The 15,808-nt window shown below is 47.3% G+C and overlaps 1 protein-coding gene and 1 long non-coding RNA gene across 6 annotated transcripts in view; both read right to left on the reverse strand.

Moving 5' to 3' along the window:
* Positions 1 to 15,808, reverse strand: part of LOC310769935 — a 416,479-nt gene that overhangs the window by 201,298 nt on the left and 199,373 nt on the right. The gene's annotated exons all lie outside the window — the stretch shown is intronic.
* Positions 1 to 15,808, reverse strand: part of ZMAT4 (zinc finger matrin-type 4) — a 220,670-nt gene that overhangs the window by 71,176 nt on the left and 133,686 nt on the right. For all 5 annotated transcript variants that reach the window (XM_083629663.1, XM_083629665.1, XM_083629664.1 and 2 more), the window contains one exon: positions 219 to 375. In XM_083629663.1, the coding sequence (XP_083485789.1) occupies positions 219 to 375 (157 nt within the window). The remainder of the gene's footprint in view (positions 1 to 218; positions 376 to 15,808) is intronic.

Here is a 15,808-nt window from a genome sequence, read left to right on the forward strand (position 1 = left end):
ATTGCCACAGCAAAGCGAGCAATGAATAGCTGCTTTCCTTCAACTTTCTTTCTGTGCTTCTTGTCTGCTGTCCCGAATCCACAAGGCCAGTCAAAGTGCCACCCTCACCTCTGCTTAACAGGAAACTGATGCATGGATCCAAAAAGACAGAGTATCCCACTCCTTAAAAAGAAAAGGGGGGAAAGGAAAGCCTTTATCATCAATGTATTTGGACCTACCTGTGGCCTTTAACGTTGGCTGCTCTCCTAGCAACAGTTTTAATCTTTTGGCATGAATTTTCCCTTGATAGTGTGACTCAGCCACGACGGCTGAAGTAAAGGACATGTTACAGAGCGTACAGCATTTGTTCTTATCCACCGATTCATTGTCGCTGCCCTGGAGGATGAGAAGGAAGAAGCAAGGATGTTATGCATGTCAAAGGCAGCAGTCGCAAGAGGGCCAGACTCAGATGCAAATTCTGGTACCACCAGATCTTGGGGCTGGATTTTGAGGACTCTGGGTCTGACGGATCCATTTCAGACATCCGCCTGAAATCATGAGGCATCTGAAAGGGGGAAGGAATAGGAGAAGTGGGCTGGGATGAAAGGCAAGTGGCTAATGTGGGACTCTCCAGATGTTGTTGGACTCCAGCTCCCATCAACATCTGGAAAGCACCAGGTTGGCTACCCCTGATATCAGGGGTATAGTGGGGGGGGGCAGGGGGGCTGTAGCCCAGGCCGTGTTTAAGAAAGTTTTTAATGTCTGGTTTTTATTGTATTTTAAATATTTTGTTGGCTGGAGAAACCCAGCCAGATGGGAGGGGTATAAATAATAAATTATTATTATTATTATTAGGCACATGCCAGGTGCCTCCCAAAGGGATCCCCGTCCCACCCTGCCTGCTGCCAGTGTTTGTGGGCCTTGGAGCCTGGCTGAATAGCTGCCCAGCCAGCGTCAGGGGGAGGATTGCCTGCCAAGGGCCATGTCAGCCAGCCAGGCTTCTCCCTGCACGGATGGGCAGTGACACAGCACAGCCCCACTTGGTTCTGGTGGGCAGGGCTGAACTGGCACATGCACCCCATGGTGTTGGTGCAAGGGCTGGCCTGGCGTGGTGGGTTCTGTTGACCCTCCATGCCCTGCTTGGGGCATGTGCCCCAGGCAACAAAAAAGGATGCAACACTGCTGCCTGATATAAAGAACAATTACTTGTTGCATTCCTGCCAACATGGAAACTGTTGGACCTAGAAGCACAGCCTTGTCAGTGAAATTACCTAGCTAGGAAGGTAAGAAGACTAGCCCTGGCCTGGCTCCAAATAAGAATGTTTGTGTTTATTAAGGGAAGTGCATTCTTGATGAGAAATAGTTCTATAGTCCTAGCTAGCTAAGTAGCTGGAGAAACAAAGAAGCCATGCTTGCCCCTTTGTTCTCAGAAAATACATCCAAGAGTAGGAGGCAGTTGTAAAAAGGATATAAGCTAACACATTATCAGTCTAAATTTCAAAGGGCAGAGAGAGGTTAGCATACAAGTTAAAGGTACAGGGTTAGCCTGTGAATCTGGAGGCCCCTTATTCTGCTTAAGCACCACGCAGACCCTTTTCTGCACACTGGATCACACCCAAACTTCCAACAGAAACAGCAGAGGAACTCTCTGCAAGCCACTTCAGCAGCTGAGGGTTCTCATAACAGCCCTTCATCTGCCTGCATCTAAATCAGGGCTGGCAACTCACTGGCTGAGGGGACAAATGCAGCCCTACATGCCTCACTATGGTCTTCAGAAGGTTGCCCAAGAGGGAATGTGGCCCTTGGGTAAAAAAAAATTCCCCACCACAATTTAAACAACCACAACAACAATTTTATTATTTATACCCTGCCCATCTGGCTGGGTTTCCCCAGCCACTCTGGGCATCTTACAATAGATGCATCCTTGTCCTGCCCAAACGTTTGATTTCAAGAGGCTCAGGAGAGGAGACAATGCTTACAAGACTCTAGCGCACAAGTGTATACTTCATCAGCATTTTCAAAAAGCATCCTCAGAAGTCAAACAGGGACAGGTAGCAGAAAACCGGGTTAAGCTGGAATAGATGGACAGCTTTGACGGTGGACTCATTTCCTGTGAGCTGCCTCTTACACCCCCCAAAGCATCCCCCAGTGTGAGTAACACTGATGCTGCAAGCTTGTATCAAACACATTATGCTAAGCTTGAGCCCAAATTTCTCAAGGACATTTTTCAAGGGGTGTTGGCCTGAGATGTTTTTATTTTTCTCACTGTGTCCCCCTCCCCAGAAAGAGAAGACCATGCTGCAAAATTACAGCTGAATATAGTCTACCATCTAATCATAGTGGATGCTGTTCCCTGACCCAAAGAAGCAACAGCACCCCATAATGACACACAACATCCAGAGGATTGTGAAGGATGTAAAATGGTGGTCTGACAGTTTCTGCCCTTTGCCCTGACATCCCACCAAAAAACCTAAAACAAACCTTGGGAGCGGGGAAAAAGAAATTTCTGTTCCCCCTGGAGGAATTTAAGAAATTAGTCCTCCCAGTTCCTTTGTCCACACACAGTGGTGATGAATTTTGAGAGGCCATTTATACACAACAGCTACATGGGAGAAGCAGAAGCCAGGACAACAGCAGAGTATGTAAACCTTTGCCCTCTCTCCCTGCTCTGCATTTTGGTTGCTCTCTCAGCAAGGACAGCCGAGCTGCCAGACTGGAGTTGCCATATTTCAAACAGTGACAATCCGGACAGAAGAGTTGTTGAATTTTTAAGGGAAATCAACCAAAATGACACTGCTGGCATGGATTGCCATTTAAACAAAATTGCCATGTTGATGTGTCTTATTATTCTGGGCTGGGGAGGGTTGCAGGTCATTTCATTGCTAGGGTGGTACCAAAATTTTCTATTTCTCTTGGGTGGAGTATCATCATGTTTTAATATTTTATATTGACTGTTAATGTTTATATGAATTTCTCTTCTTTTCTGTGGCATAATGTTTTTATGTATATGTTTTCCAATGCAAGTCACTTGGAGACTTATAAGTAAAAAATAACTAATATGCTTAAATAGTAATAGTAATAATGCTTTAAATTGTGCTTTAAATTGAGCTTAAACAGATGACCAATGGAGATGGCATAAGATCAGAAATGACTGCTCCAATCTTTAGGCCCAGATAATAGTGTGTTGACAGGAGTACGCCAGCAGTAAATCACACTGTACACGTTGGGGTTAACCCTTTATTAACAAGAACAGGATCTGCACAGATTTGGCAGAGTGTCAGGCCTAATGAGCGCAGGAACTCATCCCCACTAGGTCTTGCTGCATGGATCAGTTACCAAGACGCAAGGTCCTCACCTCCCCACAGCTGTCTTTGTCTCTTCCTCTTCTGGTTTTCCCCCAAGCAATCAAAGACTGTGCCTGTGTGCCTCCTGTCTTTGCTCCTTCTACTTCATGCCTCTTCTGGTTCTGGGAGACCAGCAGAGAGGGGAGCTTGTTGCAGCAGCAGGAGGAGACACCTTCTGCAGCCTGACTCCTCTCTGCCTCTTGGCTTCCCTCCCCTCCCTCCCCTGCTTCAGCTTCACCCTCTGATTCTGGACTTCTCCCTGCCACACACTCTCCCAGCTCACTAAGCCCTGTTACCCCTTCAGTGACACCTCCTCTTCCCAGTCTTTTCCCTCTGACCACTCATCATTGTCCCACCACCGCTCCCCATGCTCTGAGCCTTCGTCCCTTGGCGGTTCCCCAGCTGGTTCCTCCCACCATTCCCCTGCATCCAACCAGTCCATGACATCTGGACTCCATATTTTGGATCACTTGAGGTTTCTGGAATGCCTTTGAAAGACTGTGGATCCAGTCTACCATTATTGGCCCTGAAAATAATGGACATGTTTTGAGTGTGAGAGGTGAGCTGCATGCCATATTGAGGCCCTTTATGTTGGGCACCTCTTATTTAGTTATTCTGCCATCTTTCTTTCACTCCATAAACACAAGCACAGCTTCCATCAGTAACAGCCATGACAGTTAGACCACCTGCAAATAGAACCTGTCATAAATTAGAAGAAGCCACATTAAAAATTAAAACTCTAGGAGATTAGTTTGTTTTTAGAATCATAGAATCATAGAGTTGGAAGAGACCACAAGGGCCATTGAGTCCAACCCCCTGCCAAGCAGGAAACACCATCAGAGCACTCCTGACATATGGTTGTCAAGCCTCTGCTTAAAGACCTCCAAAGAAGGAGACTCCACCACACTCCTTGGCAGCAAATTTCACTGTCGAACAGCTCTTACTGTCAGGAAGTTCTTCCTAATGTTTAGGTGGAATCTTCTTTCTTGTAGTTTGGATCCACTGCTCCGTGTCCGCTTCTCTGGAGCAGCAGAAAACAACCTTTCTCCCTCCTCTATGTGACATCCTTTTATATATTTGAACATGGCTATCATATCACCCCTTAACCTCCTCTTCTCCAGGCTAAACATGCCCAGCTCCCTTAGCCGTTCCTCATAAGGCATCGTTTCCAGGCCTTTGACCATTTTGGTTCTGGACACGTTCCAGTTTGTCAGTGTCCTTCTTGAACTGTGGTGCCCAGAACTGGACACAGTACTCCAGGTGAGGTCTGACCAGAGCAGAATACAGTGGCACTATTACTTCCCTTGATCTAGATGCTATACTCCTATTGATGCAGTCCAGAATTGCATTAGCTTTTTTAGCTGCCACGTCACACTGTTGGCTCATGTCAAGTTTGTGGTCAACCAAGACTCCTAGATCCTTTTCACATGTACTGCTCTCAAGCCAGGTGTCACCCATCTTGTATTTGTGCCTCTCATTTTTTTTGCCCAAGTGCAATACTTTACATTTCTCCCTGTTAAAATTCATCTTGTTTGTTTTGGCCCAGTTCTCTAATCTGTCAAGGTCGTTTTGAAGTGTGATCCTGTCCTCTGGGGTGTTAGCCACTCCTCCCAGTTTGGTGTCATCTGCAAATTTGATCAGGATGCCCTTGAGTCCATCATCCAAGTCATTGATAAAGATGTTGAATAAGACCGGGCCCAAGACAGAACCCTGTGGCACCCCACTAGTCACTCTTCTCCAGGATGAAGAGGAACCATTGATGAGCACCCTTTGGGTTCGGTCAGTCAGCCAGTTACAAATCCACTGAGTGGTAGCATAGTCAAGACCGCATTTTACCAGCTTTTTTACAAGAATATCATGGGGCACCTTGTCAAATGCCTTGCTGAAATCAAGGTAGGCTACATCCACTGCGTTCCCTTCATCTACCAGGCTTGTAATTCTGTCAAAAAACGAGATCAGGTTAGTCTGACATGACTTATTTTTCAGAAATCCATGCTGACTATTGGTGATCACAGCATTCCTTTCTAGGTGCTCACAGACTGTTTGCTTAATGATCTGCTCCAGAATCTTCCCTGGTATTGATGTCAGACTGACTGGGCGGTAATTATTTGGGTCCTCTCTTTTCCCCTTTTTGAAAATAGGGACAACATTTGCCCTCCTCCAGTCTGCCGGGACTTCGCCTGTTCTCCAGGAATTCTCAAAGATGACTGCCAGTGGTTCTGAGATCACATCTGCCAGTTCTTTTAATACTCTTGGATGCAGTTCATCTGGCCCTGGAGACTTGAATACATCTAAACTAGCCAAGTATTCTTGTACTATCTCCTTAGTTATTCTGGGCTGTGTTTCCTCAAAGATCACAAAAAAGATCACAAAAATTAGCAGCCTTCCTGCCAAAAATACATACCCATGCTGGGCTTCCATTGCATTCAAGCTCAGTGTTCTGGATGACAAATGCAGCAAGGAAGCCCGATTTGTATGTAATGAATATTCACCAAGCCCTATCAGATTTGTGAAATGGTAAGCCTGAACTTTAGGAACATAAGAGAAAGTGAAATGCTGTGGTGTGTCCAAATTGGACAACAAACCTATAAACTAAGGGCATTTGCAGATGACATAGTTCTTTTTGTGGTAAACCCTTTGGTTAATGTGATAAAGCTATTTGAAATGATAAAGCAATTTGGTGATTTAGCTGGTTTTTATACTAATAGGGATAAAACTAAAATGTTGGTGAAAACTATGGATCAGCATATGAGAAAAGTTCTGCAAGAGAACTTGGGGTAAAGGAGGGGGAAAAGGTGAAATATTTAGGTATATGTATAACAAATAAAAATGCAGTGTTATATTAAAATAATTATGCAAAAGTGTGGAACAGCATGAAATTAGATTTGCTAAGATGAGAAAGAAGGAAGTTTTCATTGTTGGGAAGAACATCGGCTATAAAAATGAATGCGCTCCCTAAGATGTCTTTCCTATTCCAGATAATACCAGTAATAAGTAATATGAACTGCTTCAAACAATGGCAAAAAGAACTATCTAAATTTATCTGGCAGGGGAAAAAATCCAGGAATAAATTTAAAACTTTAACATATGCTAAAGAAAAAGAAGGGTTTTCACTGCCAGACCTAAAATTATACTCTGAAGCAGCCCATTTGAGTTGGATGAGGGAATGGATGGTATTGAAAAACATGAGGTTACTTGATGTAGAAAGTTATGGGTGGCATGCATATTTATGGTAGGAGAAAGTCAAGCTCCACAGAGAATTTTTAAATCATGTTATAAGAAGAAGTTTGTATAGCGTGTGGATCCAATATAAAAAATTTCTTGAAGGAAAACACCATTGCGGTTATTTCCAACAAAGGCATGTGCTCAAAATAAATTGACTATGGAAGCAGAATGGGGTACATAGAGAGAGAGGTTTTCTGGAGATGGTTGTGAATTGAAAACACAGGAAGAAATTCAGGAATGGGTGACGGGATGGCTTTAATACCACCAAGTAAATGAATTATTTAAGAAAGATAGGACATATGGTTTAATAGACCAGATATCTGAATTTGAATTAAGAGTGCCAGAAGGCAAAGAAAAACTGATTCTGAAAATGTATAAAACTTTATTAGAATGAGAAACAAAATATGAACTGATTAAGCCCGCAATTATACATTGGGCTAAAGATCTGGGACATAATATTGATATGGTGGCATGGGAAAAGTTGTGGAAATTAGATATGAAATATACTGCCTGTATAATGTATAAGGAAAATGATTTGAAAATGATATACAGGTGGGTCCTTAACACCTAATAAACTGGCCAAGATGTGTAAGATTGTTTCAAGTAAATGCTGGAAATGCAAACAGTCTGAAGGGACATTTTTTCATATGTGGTGGACTTGTAAAAAAGTGGCAGGCTTTTGGGAAATGATACATAATGAATTGAAGAAATGTTTAAAATAGACATTAGCAAAAAGCCTGAAGTATTTATTTTGGGAATAATCAGTGCTTTTTCTGGGGGGACACGGGGGGACGCGTACCCCTAAACATTTGGAGGAGCAGCAGTAGTAGTGGGGGATTTGGGTAGCTTACACGCCCTGCAGAAAGAGGATGAGGCATCCTCTTTGTGGGTGAGTTCCTTTTTTTCCTTAGCGCATCGTATTTAGTTGGGGATCCTGGCTGGCCTTTGGGAGAGGGGGCGGGGGCGCATTGGCACCGAGCGGAGTGACTGAGGGAATGCTGCCAGTGGCGTCCTCTCTCTCCGCCCCCATGCACCACTTTCTCCTGGGCGCGCACGCGCCTAAGGCTGAATGGAAGCAGCCTGGAGGCAGGGCGGCCTCTCAGCGGCTCATGAGGAGCGTCTCTGAGGTGGGAGATGTTGAGCAGAGGCTCTGTGAGAGGGCGTGAGGGATGCGTGGCAGTGCCTGTGTGCATGCGACTTAAGAGGGCGACCTGCTGTCTCTCGCCTCTCCCCCCACCGCCCCTCACAGAGTCCCTGGCACAGCTTGGTGCTACTACAGCTGCTGCTGCTGCTGTTTGGATGAAGGTGGCTTCTTCTGAACGCAAAGCCACTGAGGGACCGCAGTCTCCCGCCCTCTTTTTTTAGTGGGATGCTGAGCTAAAGGCAGTGTGGGGACATACTGTATTTATTTTCCCCAATTTGAACTATAAAATGGTGATTTTCTTGAGTCAAAATGAGAGAACCCCCCAAACATTTTTTAAGAAAAAATAGCACTGGGAATGATAGTGACACAGATCCCAAAAAGTTGCTTAAATTGTTTATGTATGCCACCACCGCAGCCAGGAATCTCTAGGCACAGAAATGGAAAGAAGAAGTTCCAACAAAAGAGGAGTGGGATTTGAAATTATTGGACTATATGTGTCAGGGAACTGCCATCGGGAGAACAGGAGGTGAAGGGACTCCCAGAGGTTGGGAGAGACTTATCAGCTGAGGAGGGAACCAGCAGGGGAGGGAAGGAGCTCCAAGGGAAAGTGAGTCGGCGGGATGGCTCAGAGACACTTCCAGCGAAAACAGTGGGGAGGTTTCAGGACCTCCTATAGGGACACCCACTCCTCGCCGGAAACTGTCACGCCGAGAGTCCAGAAGGCGGGTTTCCGTTAAGGAGCTTTTATGCTGGAAGAAATTCCGTAAACGCCCACTGTCGGATTCTACTAGCGACTGACGGAGCCATGCTTAAGAGCTCCGTTGCAGACAGAGGTTTGCGTACACAGCCAAACTCTGAGGGACTAGGGATTTTACGCACAAGCAGCTCATCATCCCATCACAGCAATCCGACAGTCCCTGAAAGCAGCTTGTGCAGAGGGGCATCATGAGCAACCCAGCCGGAACCGGAGAAGCAGGAGGAGCTGGAGCAGGTCCAAGCCTGGAGGAAAGGTACCGGGTGTTGGAGGTCCAGCTAGCGCTGCAAACGGCGAGGCTCGAGGAGAGGAGGGCGCAGGATGCAGAAAAGGCAAAAGGGACCCCACTGGCAAGAAAGATGCCAGGATTGGTGCAGAAGTTTGGGGGGGATCCCAGGAACTATCAAGCCTTCAGGACAGAGATGCAGTATGCTCTCAATCTGCAGTTTGACGACTTTCCCGACGAGGAATCGCGAGTGGCGTTTGTGGTGGGCCATCTCGAAGGGGGGGCGAGAGACTGGGTTAGACCCCTGATGGCAGGGAATAATGCCGTCCTGAAGGACACGAGGAAGTTTTTTCGCGCCATGGACCTGATGTTTTCTAGCGACATTGAGCAGGGAGTGGTGCGCAGACAGTTGATGGCTTGCAAACAGGGGAGCCGATCTGTCCGTGAGTACTGGACTGAGTTTACCATGTTGATCCATAAATTGGGGTGGGATCTATCGGCGGAACCCATTCAAATGCTTTTCGAAGAGGGGCTTTCTTTGCCGGTGAAAGACGAAAGGGTATGGACCAGCTGACCAAATCAGCGCTCACCATTGGAGCGCGCCAGGAGGCGAGAGCCTTGGAGAAGCGGGAAGGGAAAGGGGAGCGTTGGAGGGATTTCCGCATTCCAGAGATTCCGGAGCCAACCTTCCCGCCAGGAGAGCCGATGGAAATTGGAACAGCGCGCGCGCGCGCGCAATTTCAAATCCCAGTGAAGGGCGGAAGAAGGAGGGGAAGAGAGCCAAGAAATGTTATCTCTGCCAGAAGCCAGATCACTTTGCCAGAGTTTGTCCACAAAGAAAGGAATGGCAAGGGATGGCGGGAGCTGTTGGGGGGGAGGAGGAGGAAGTCCAGGAGTAAGTAAAAGCCAACGCCTGGCTGCCACCTTCAGGGCACAGCAGCCAGGCCAAGGAGCAGTAAAAGTGCCCACGCCGGAACCTCCAAGACCAGCTCTAGTGATAGAGGTGTTGCTAGAACTGCCAAACGGACACCCACTAAAGATAAAGGCGCTTTTGGACTCAGGCAGCTCCTGTAATTTTATGAGTAAGGAGTTTGCAGCTGAACACCAGATACAGACCATCCCTTTAAGTAACCCCTTGCAGGTGACCACGATCGATGGGAGGGAGCTGTTGGGAGGAGAAGTCAGCCTACAGACCGTCCCAATGGTAATGAGGGTGGCCAGGCACACCGAAAGAATAGCGTTCAATGTGGCTACCTTGGGAGGGGCTCCCATTATTTTGGGGATGAGCTGGCTAGCGTTGCATGATCCGCTAGTGGGCTGGCATCAGAGAGTGGTCTCCTTTGGGTCAGCACATTGCCTGGAACACTGCAAAGAGGGGAAGGCTCCGGAAGGGGCAAAGGCCTTCCTAGCAGGGATGGAAGTAGCGGACAAAGGGAAGGTGCCCAAACAATACGCTGACCTAAGCAATGTCTTCAGCGAAAGGGAAGCAGACAAACTACCACCGCATAGAGCCTTTGACTGCCAAATCAATCTAGTCCCTGGGGCCCAGCTCCCAGTAGGCAAGCTGTACGCCATGTCAGACAGGGAGATGCAGGAGTTAAGGGAGTTTATTGATAAAAACCTGAAGCGAGGTTTCATCAGAGAGTCCAGAGCTGTGGGGGGCAGCCCAGTGTTTTTTGTGGACAAAAAAAACACGGATAAACCGAGATTGGTCGTGGACTACCGGGCCCTAAATGCCGTGTCGGAACCAGTGGCTTTCCCTATGCCCAGGATTGATGACATTTTGACCAGGGTGAGGAAGGGAAAGATTTTTACTAAACTGGACCTGAGGGGAGCATACAACCTGATACGGATAAGGAAGGGGGATGAATGGAAGACTACCATGTTCACCCATTTGGGGGCTTTCGAATATCTCGTTATGCCCTTTGGATTACAAGCAGGCTCAGCATTTTTTCAATCGTTCATGAACCACGTCCTGGGACCTCTGCTCTACAAGAATTGCGTGGCGTTCCTAGATGACGTGTTAGTATATTCAGAGAATGAGGAGCAGCATGTAAAGGACGTCAGGGAAGTGTTGAGCCAACTGCAAGCTAACCAGCTGTGGGTGAAATTGGAGAAGTGTCAGTTTCACACCAAGGAGGTGGAATTCCTGGGGTACCGCTTGTCAGACAAGGGACTAGCCATGGATCCAAGCAAGGTCCAGGCGGTGCTGGAATGGAAAACACCGAAAACGAAAAAGGATGTGCAAAGATTTTTAGGGTTTGGGAACTTTTATCGTAAGTTCATCAAGAACTTTGCCCACTTAACGGCTCCCATTACGGACTGTCTCAGTAGCAAGAAGAAATTTGCTTGGACGGCGGAGGCGGAGCAAGCATTTGAAGAATTGAAAAGGGCATTCGCTTCGGAAGAACAGCTCCTGCATGTGGATCTACAAAAACCGATGAGAGTGGAAACTGATGCATCAGACCGGGCGGTGGGGGCGGTGCTTCTTCAGCCGGGGAAGAGTAAGTCGGAGTGGAGACCGTGTGCCTTCTTCTCGCGTAAGCTAAACAAATCTGAGAGGAACTACACGGTATATGACCGAGAACTACTCGCCATTCACGAAGCGTTCCGGAGATGGAGACACTTACTAATTGGTGCGCAACATAAGGTGCAAGTGTGCACGGATCACAAGAACTTAGAGTATTGGAGAACGGCACGAGTGCTCAACCAACGACAAGTGAGATGGGCCCAGGAGTTCTCCAAGTTTCATTTTGAAATTTGCTATGTGCCAGGTCCAGAAAACGTCAGGGCGGACGCTCTCTCACGCAAACCTGAATATTTGGAGGGGGAGGGAGCACCCGAGGAGAGACATATCATCCCAGAGGACCGCTGGGTGTGTGGGGCGGCATTGGTGGGGCAAAGGGAACTGGTAGAGGAAACGGAGAATGATGAATACGCCCAGAATAAGCTCAGGTGTCTAAGGAGAGAGGGAGAAAACCCCGGAGGTTTTGAAGAAAGAAACGGGGCATTGCATTACAAAGGGGCACTATATATACCCAAAGGGGATTTGAGAGGGAGAGTACTCAGACAGCTGCACGACAGCCCCACAGCGGGGCATTTTGGGCAACATAAGACCATGTGGTTGGTTACCAGGGAATTTTGGTGGCCCAAGGTGAGGGAAGATGTACGGGAATATGTAAGAGGGTGTGACCAATGCCAGCGAGCCAAAGGAGAAAGGCGGGCGCCGGCGGGGTTATTAGAACCGTTACCCACACCAGAACGACCATGGGAGGCGGTATCGATAGATTTTATGACTGACCTGCCAAAATCCAAGGGGAAAACCGCCATCCTGGTCGTAGTAGACCTGTTAACTAAGATGGGCCACTTTGTAGCTTGCTCACATGCAGTCACGGCGGAGGAGACAGCGAAATTGTTTGTAGAACATATTTTTAGGCTGCATGGCGCCCCCTTGAGGGTGGTCTCAGACAGAGGCAAACAATTTACGTCCCGGTTCTGGAGGAAGCTCATGAGCTTACTGCACGTAGAGATCAATTTTTCGACTGCCCGACACCCTGAAACCAACGGGCAGGCGGAAAGAGCAAACGGTATCCTCCAACAATACCTGAGGTGTTATGTCAATGACAGAGAGAACGATTGGGTCGAGAAGTTGGCGCTGGCGGAATTTGCCTACAATAATGTGGAGAATGTGTCCACCGGGATGAGCCCCTTTTTGGCTAATTATGGGTGCCACCCCAGGGCATTTCCAGGGGGAGGAGGGGAGAGATGGAGCGTCCCGGCCGCCGAACAGTTTGTAGAAGAAATGGAAGCCATCCATCGTCAACTCCAACTCAACTTAGAAAGGGCCAAAGAAGAATATAAGAGGCAGGCAGACAAGAACAGGAGGGAAGGTGAAACCATAAGGGTGGGGGATCAGGTGTGGCTGTCAACCCAAGGGTTGCCGTTCAAGGGGGGTTGCAAGAAATTGAGACCCAAAAGATTGGGACCATTTGAGGTCATTCAACGGGTCAACCCAGTGGCTTTCAGACTCCGGTTACCGAACCACATGAAACTGCACCCAGTATTCCACAGGTCATTACTGTCACCGTATAGGGGGGAAGGTGAAGGGGTTTCCACACGGGGACCAGTCTTAGAAGAGAGGGAAAGCAGCAACCATGTGGCGGAAATCATCGACTCCAGGTGGAAGGGTAATCAGGTGGAGTATTTGGTAGCGTGGGAAGGGGAACCGGAGTCAGAAAACACCTGGGTGACGGCAGAGGAGGTCAATGACGAGGCTTTGATCGAAACGTTTCATCAAAGGTTCCCCAGGAAACCTCAGTCAGTAGCGAGGTTCCAGAGGGAGTACTTTGGCACCACCGACGAGGAGGAGGAACTGGAAGGATTCGCGGAATCGGAGTTGGAAGAAGGAATAGACTCCGATGAGGAGGAGTACTTAGAAACCAGAAACAGAAACCGGTGGAGGGAAATGTTCGAGACTTCGGAAGATGAGGGAGGTTCTTTCAGGGGTTTTGCTCCTTCGCCGCCCACAGAGGAGGGAAGGGGAGGGGGTGAAGGGGGCCCTGGAGGGGAGGTGGATGTCAGGGAACTGCCATCGGGAGAACAGGAGGTGAAGGGACTCCCAGAGGTTGAGAGAGACTTATCAGCTGAGGAGGGAACCAGCAGGGGGAGGGAAGGAGCTCCAAGGGAAAGTGAGTCGGCGGGATGGCTCAGAGACACTTCCAGTGAAAACAGTGGGGAGGTTTCAGGACCTCCTATAGGGACACCCACTCCTCGCCGGAAACTGTCACGCCGAGAGTCCAGAAGGCGGGTTTCTGTTAAGGAGCTTTTATGCTGGAAGAAATTCCGTAAACGCCCACTGTTGGATTCTACCAGCGACTGACGGAGCCATGCTTAAGAGCTCCGTTGCAGACAGAGGTTTGCGTACATAGCCAAACTCTGAGGGGCTAGGGATTTTACGCACAAGCAGCTCATCATCCCATCACAATATGGAAATGGCAAAATTGACAGCAAAAATAAGAGAACTTTTTTGAATTAACTGGGGAAAATATTAGTCAAAAGAAATTGCAGGCAGGACTTGAAATATAAAAGGAATGAGAATGATAAATGAATGTGTAATGGTTCTAGGGGTTGCTCGTGCGTAAGTTGCCGCCACTCCTGGCTAGGTCACCTGGTTGAACCCTTTCTGTCTGGACAGCCTCTAGCTTCGTGGCTGTCTCAGTCGGTGGCAGAATCCGTCAGTGGGCGTTTCTTGAACTTCTTCCAGCAAAGAAGTTCTTTGATGCCAAGTCTCCTCCTACTCTCCCTGCGCGGAAGTCTTCTGCACAGGGAGGGTGTGGGCAGCGGAGTACCCGTACTCTCTCCGCTGGTCTCCGGCGAGGAGTCTTGGAGCCTCCTCTCCGATTCCCCCATCTGCCCCCCTTCTCCACTGGTGTTACGCTGATTTCCTTCCCCAGCAGATGGGCTGCCTCTCTCCCTACTGGGACCCTCTCCGGCATCCCTCTGGAGCCTTCCCTCCGCCTCTAGCTCTGATGGCAGTTCCCTGACAGAATGTAATGTAGGATACATGTTTTAGCTAAATATTACATTTGTGGGTGCAGATGAATGATTTGAATAGCAACATCATGGAAGTAAGGGTGGGAAGTCAAAATTTTAAGGGAAAATTGTACTGAAATTGAATTGGATTTGTTAAATTGTTTGAAAACTAGTAAAAATTTGTGGGGGGAAAGCCTGAACTGTAAAAATGTACATACTACTGAGGGAAATGGAAAGACACCCCCAGCACAAGTGGTGACTCTGAGGTGCCTTTAGCATTTATCTTCTGTATCATTGCATGCAGCACTGTTTCTGTTCCACAGCAGTTCATCTTCCACCAAAAACTATGCAAAAATGCTAGGATTTTTGAAGTGTAAAAATACCTCACTTTTACTGCCACATTCTGCACAATGGGTGGAATATCTCTTAGAGACTCTGCTCAAGTTGTTGCTATTGCTATTGTTAGTAATATCAATATTAATATTTCTCATCATTTTTTACAAAATACCTCAAAGAAGCAACTTACAAAATATTCAAGTACTGAAAAACTTAACAAACTTCAAAATTCATAACATAGAATAAACCATAAGAATAATAAAAAGTATTCACCCCTCAGCAAGAATAAAAAGACCAATCCTATTTCACTAAAAGGTGAACTACCAAAACAGGCTGGAATAAAGTTATATTTGCAGCACGGCAGCTTCAGTAACAAGTGAGTTCGACAACATATGGTTGAGGAGTTCACAGTATTTGCCCCTTACCATCATTGCACATTAGGACTGGTCCAAGTTATTTTGCTCCCTGAAGCAACAGGTGAGATGGTGCTCTCCCTTTCTACATATAAGAGCCAAATTAGGCTGTGTAGGCAGTAGAGGGAATGCTCACCCCTTGCCCCCTTGCCCAGCACCTGCCACCTAAGGCGGTTTTCTCACCCTGCCTAATGATAGGGCCTGCCTTGCTGCCCAGGGTACTCTCATCCTCTCCCAAATTTCGGCCTTCTGACATTGCTTCCGTAGTGTAGGAAGGAGCTGCACAGAAGCAGCAGGCATTCTCAAAGGTCATGCCAGGAGGGGTCTTTGGTTGGGGGACACTTACAGTCCCAGCAGTAAGAGCAAAACCAACTTCCAAAACCAACCAATTTCCATAAATCTATCCGACTCTAGTAAGAAACTTCCTTTTTGATTCCTGTGACTGTATGAAATCCTCCCCTCCCTAATTTCCAAGCCAAATTAATTAACGTTCCATTTATAATCATTAGTTCTCATACACGCAAGCTTCTTTAACCTAAATTACTCTTCCACCCCTACTGTGTTACTTCCTCTGATGTATCGGCTATAAAATAAATCACTCCCTCCTCTCTCCAGAGCTAAATAGGCAACACTTTTTAAATCTTTAATCAGATAAACTCTCTGCTCTTATGCATTTTCAGAAGTGTTCACACATCAGCTGTGAAATTCCAGCAATAATCTGCCTGCTTCTTATGCGTAACTGGGTTGCCTTAAGTTATCACTGAGGCTGTGCCCTACAGAGGCTGTGAATTTCATGTGTACATCTGGTATGTTTTTATTAGCCTCACAACAATTTTCTTGTAGTACCTTTATGAG

Source organism: Podarcis filfolensis (assembly GCF_964270895.1).
Source record: "Podarcis filfolensis genome assembly, chromosome: 8".
Classification (NCBI taxonomy): domain Eukaryota; kingdom Metazoa; phylum Chordata; class Lepidosauria; order Squamata; family Lacertidae; genus Podarcis; species Podarcis filfolensis.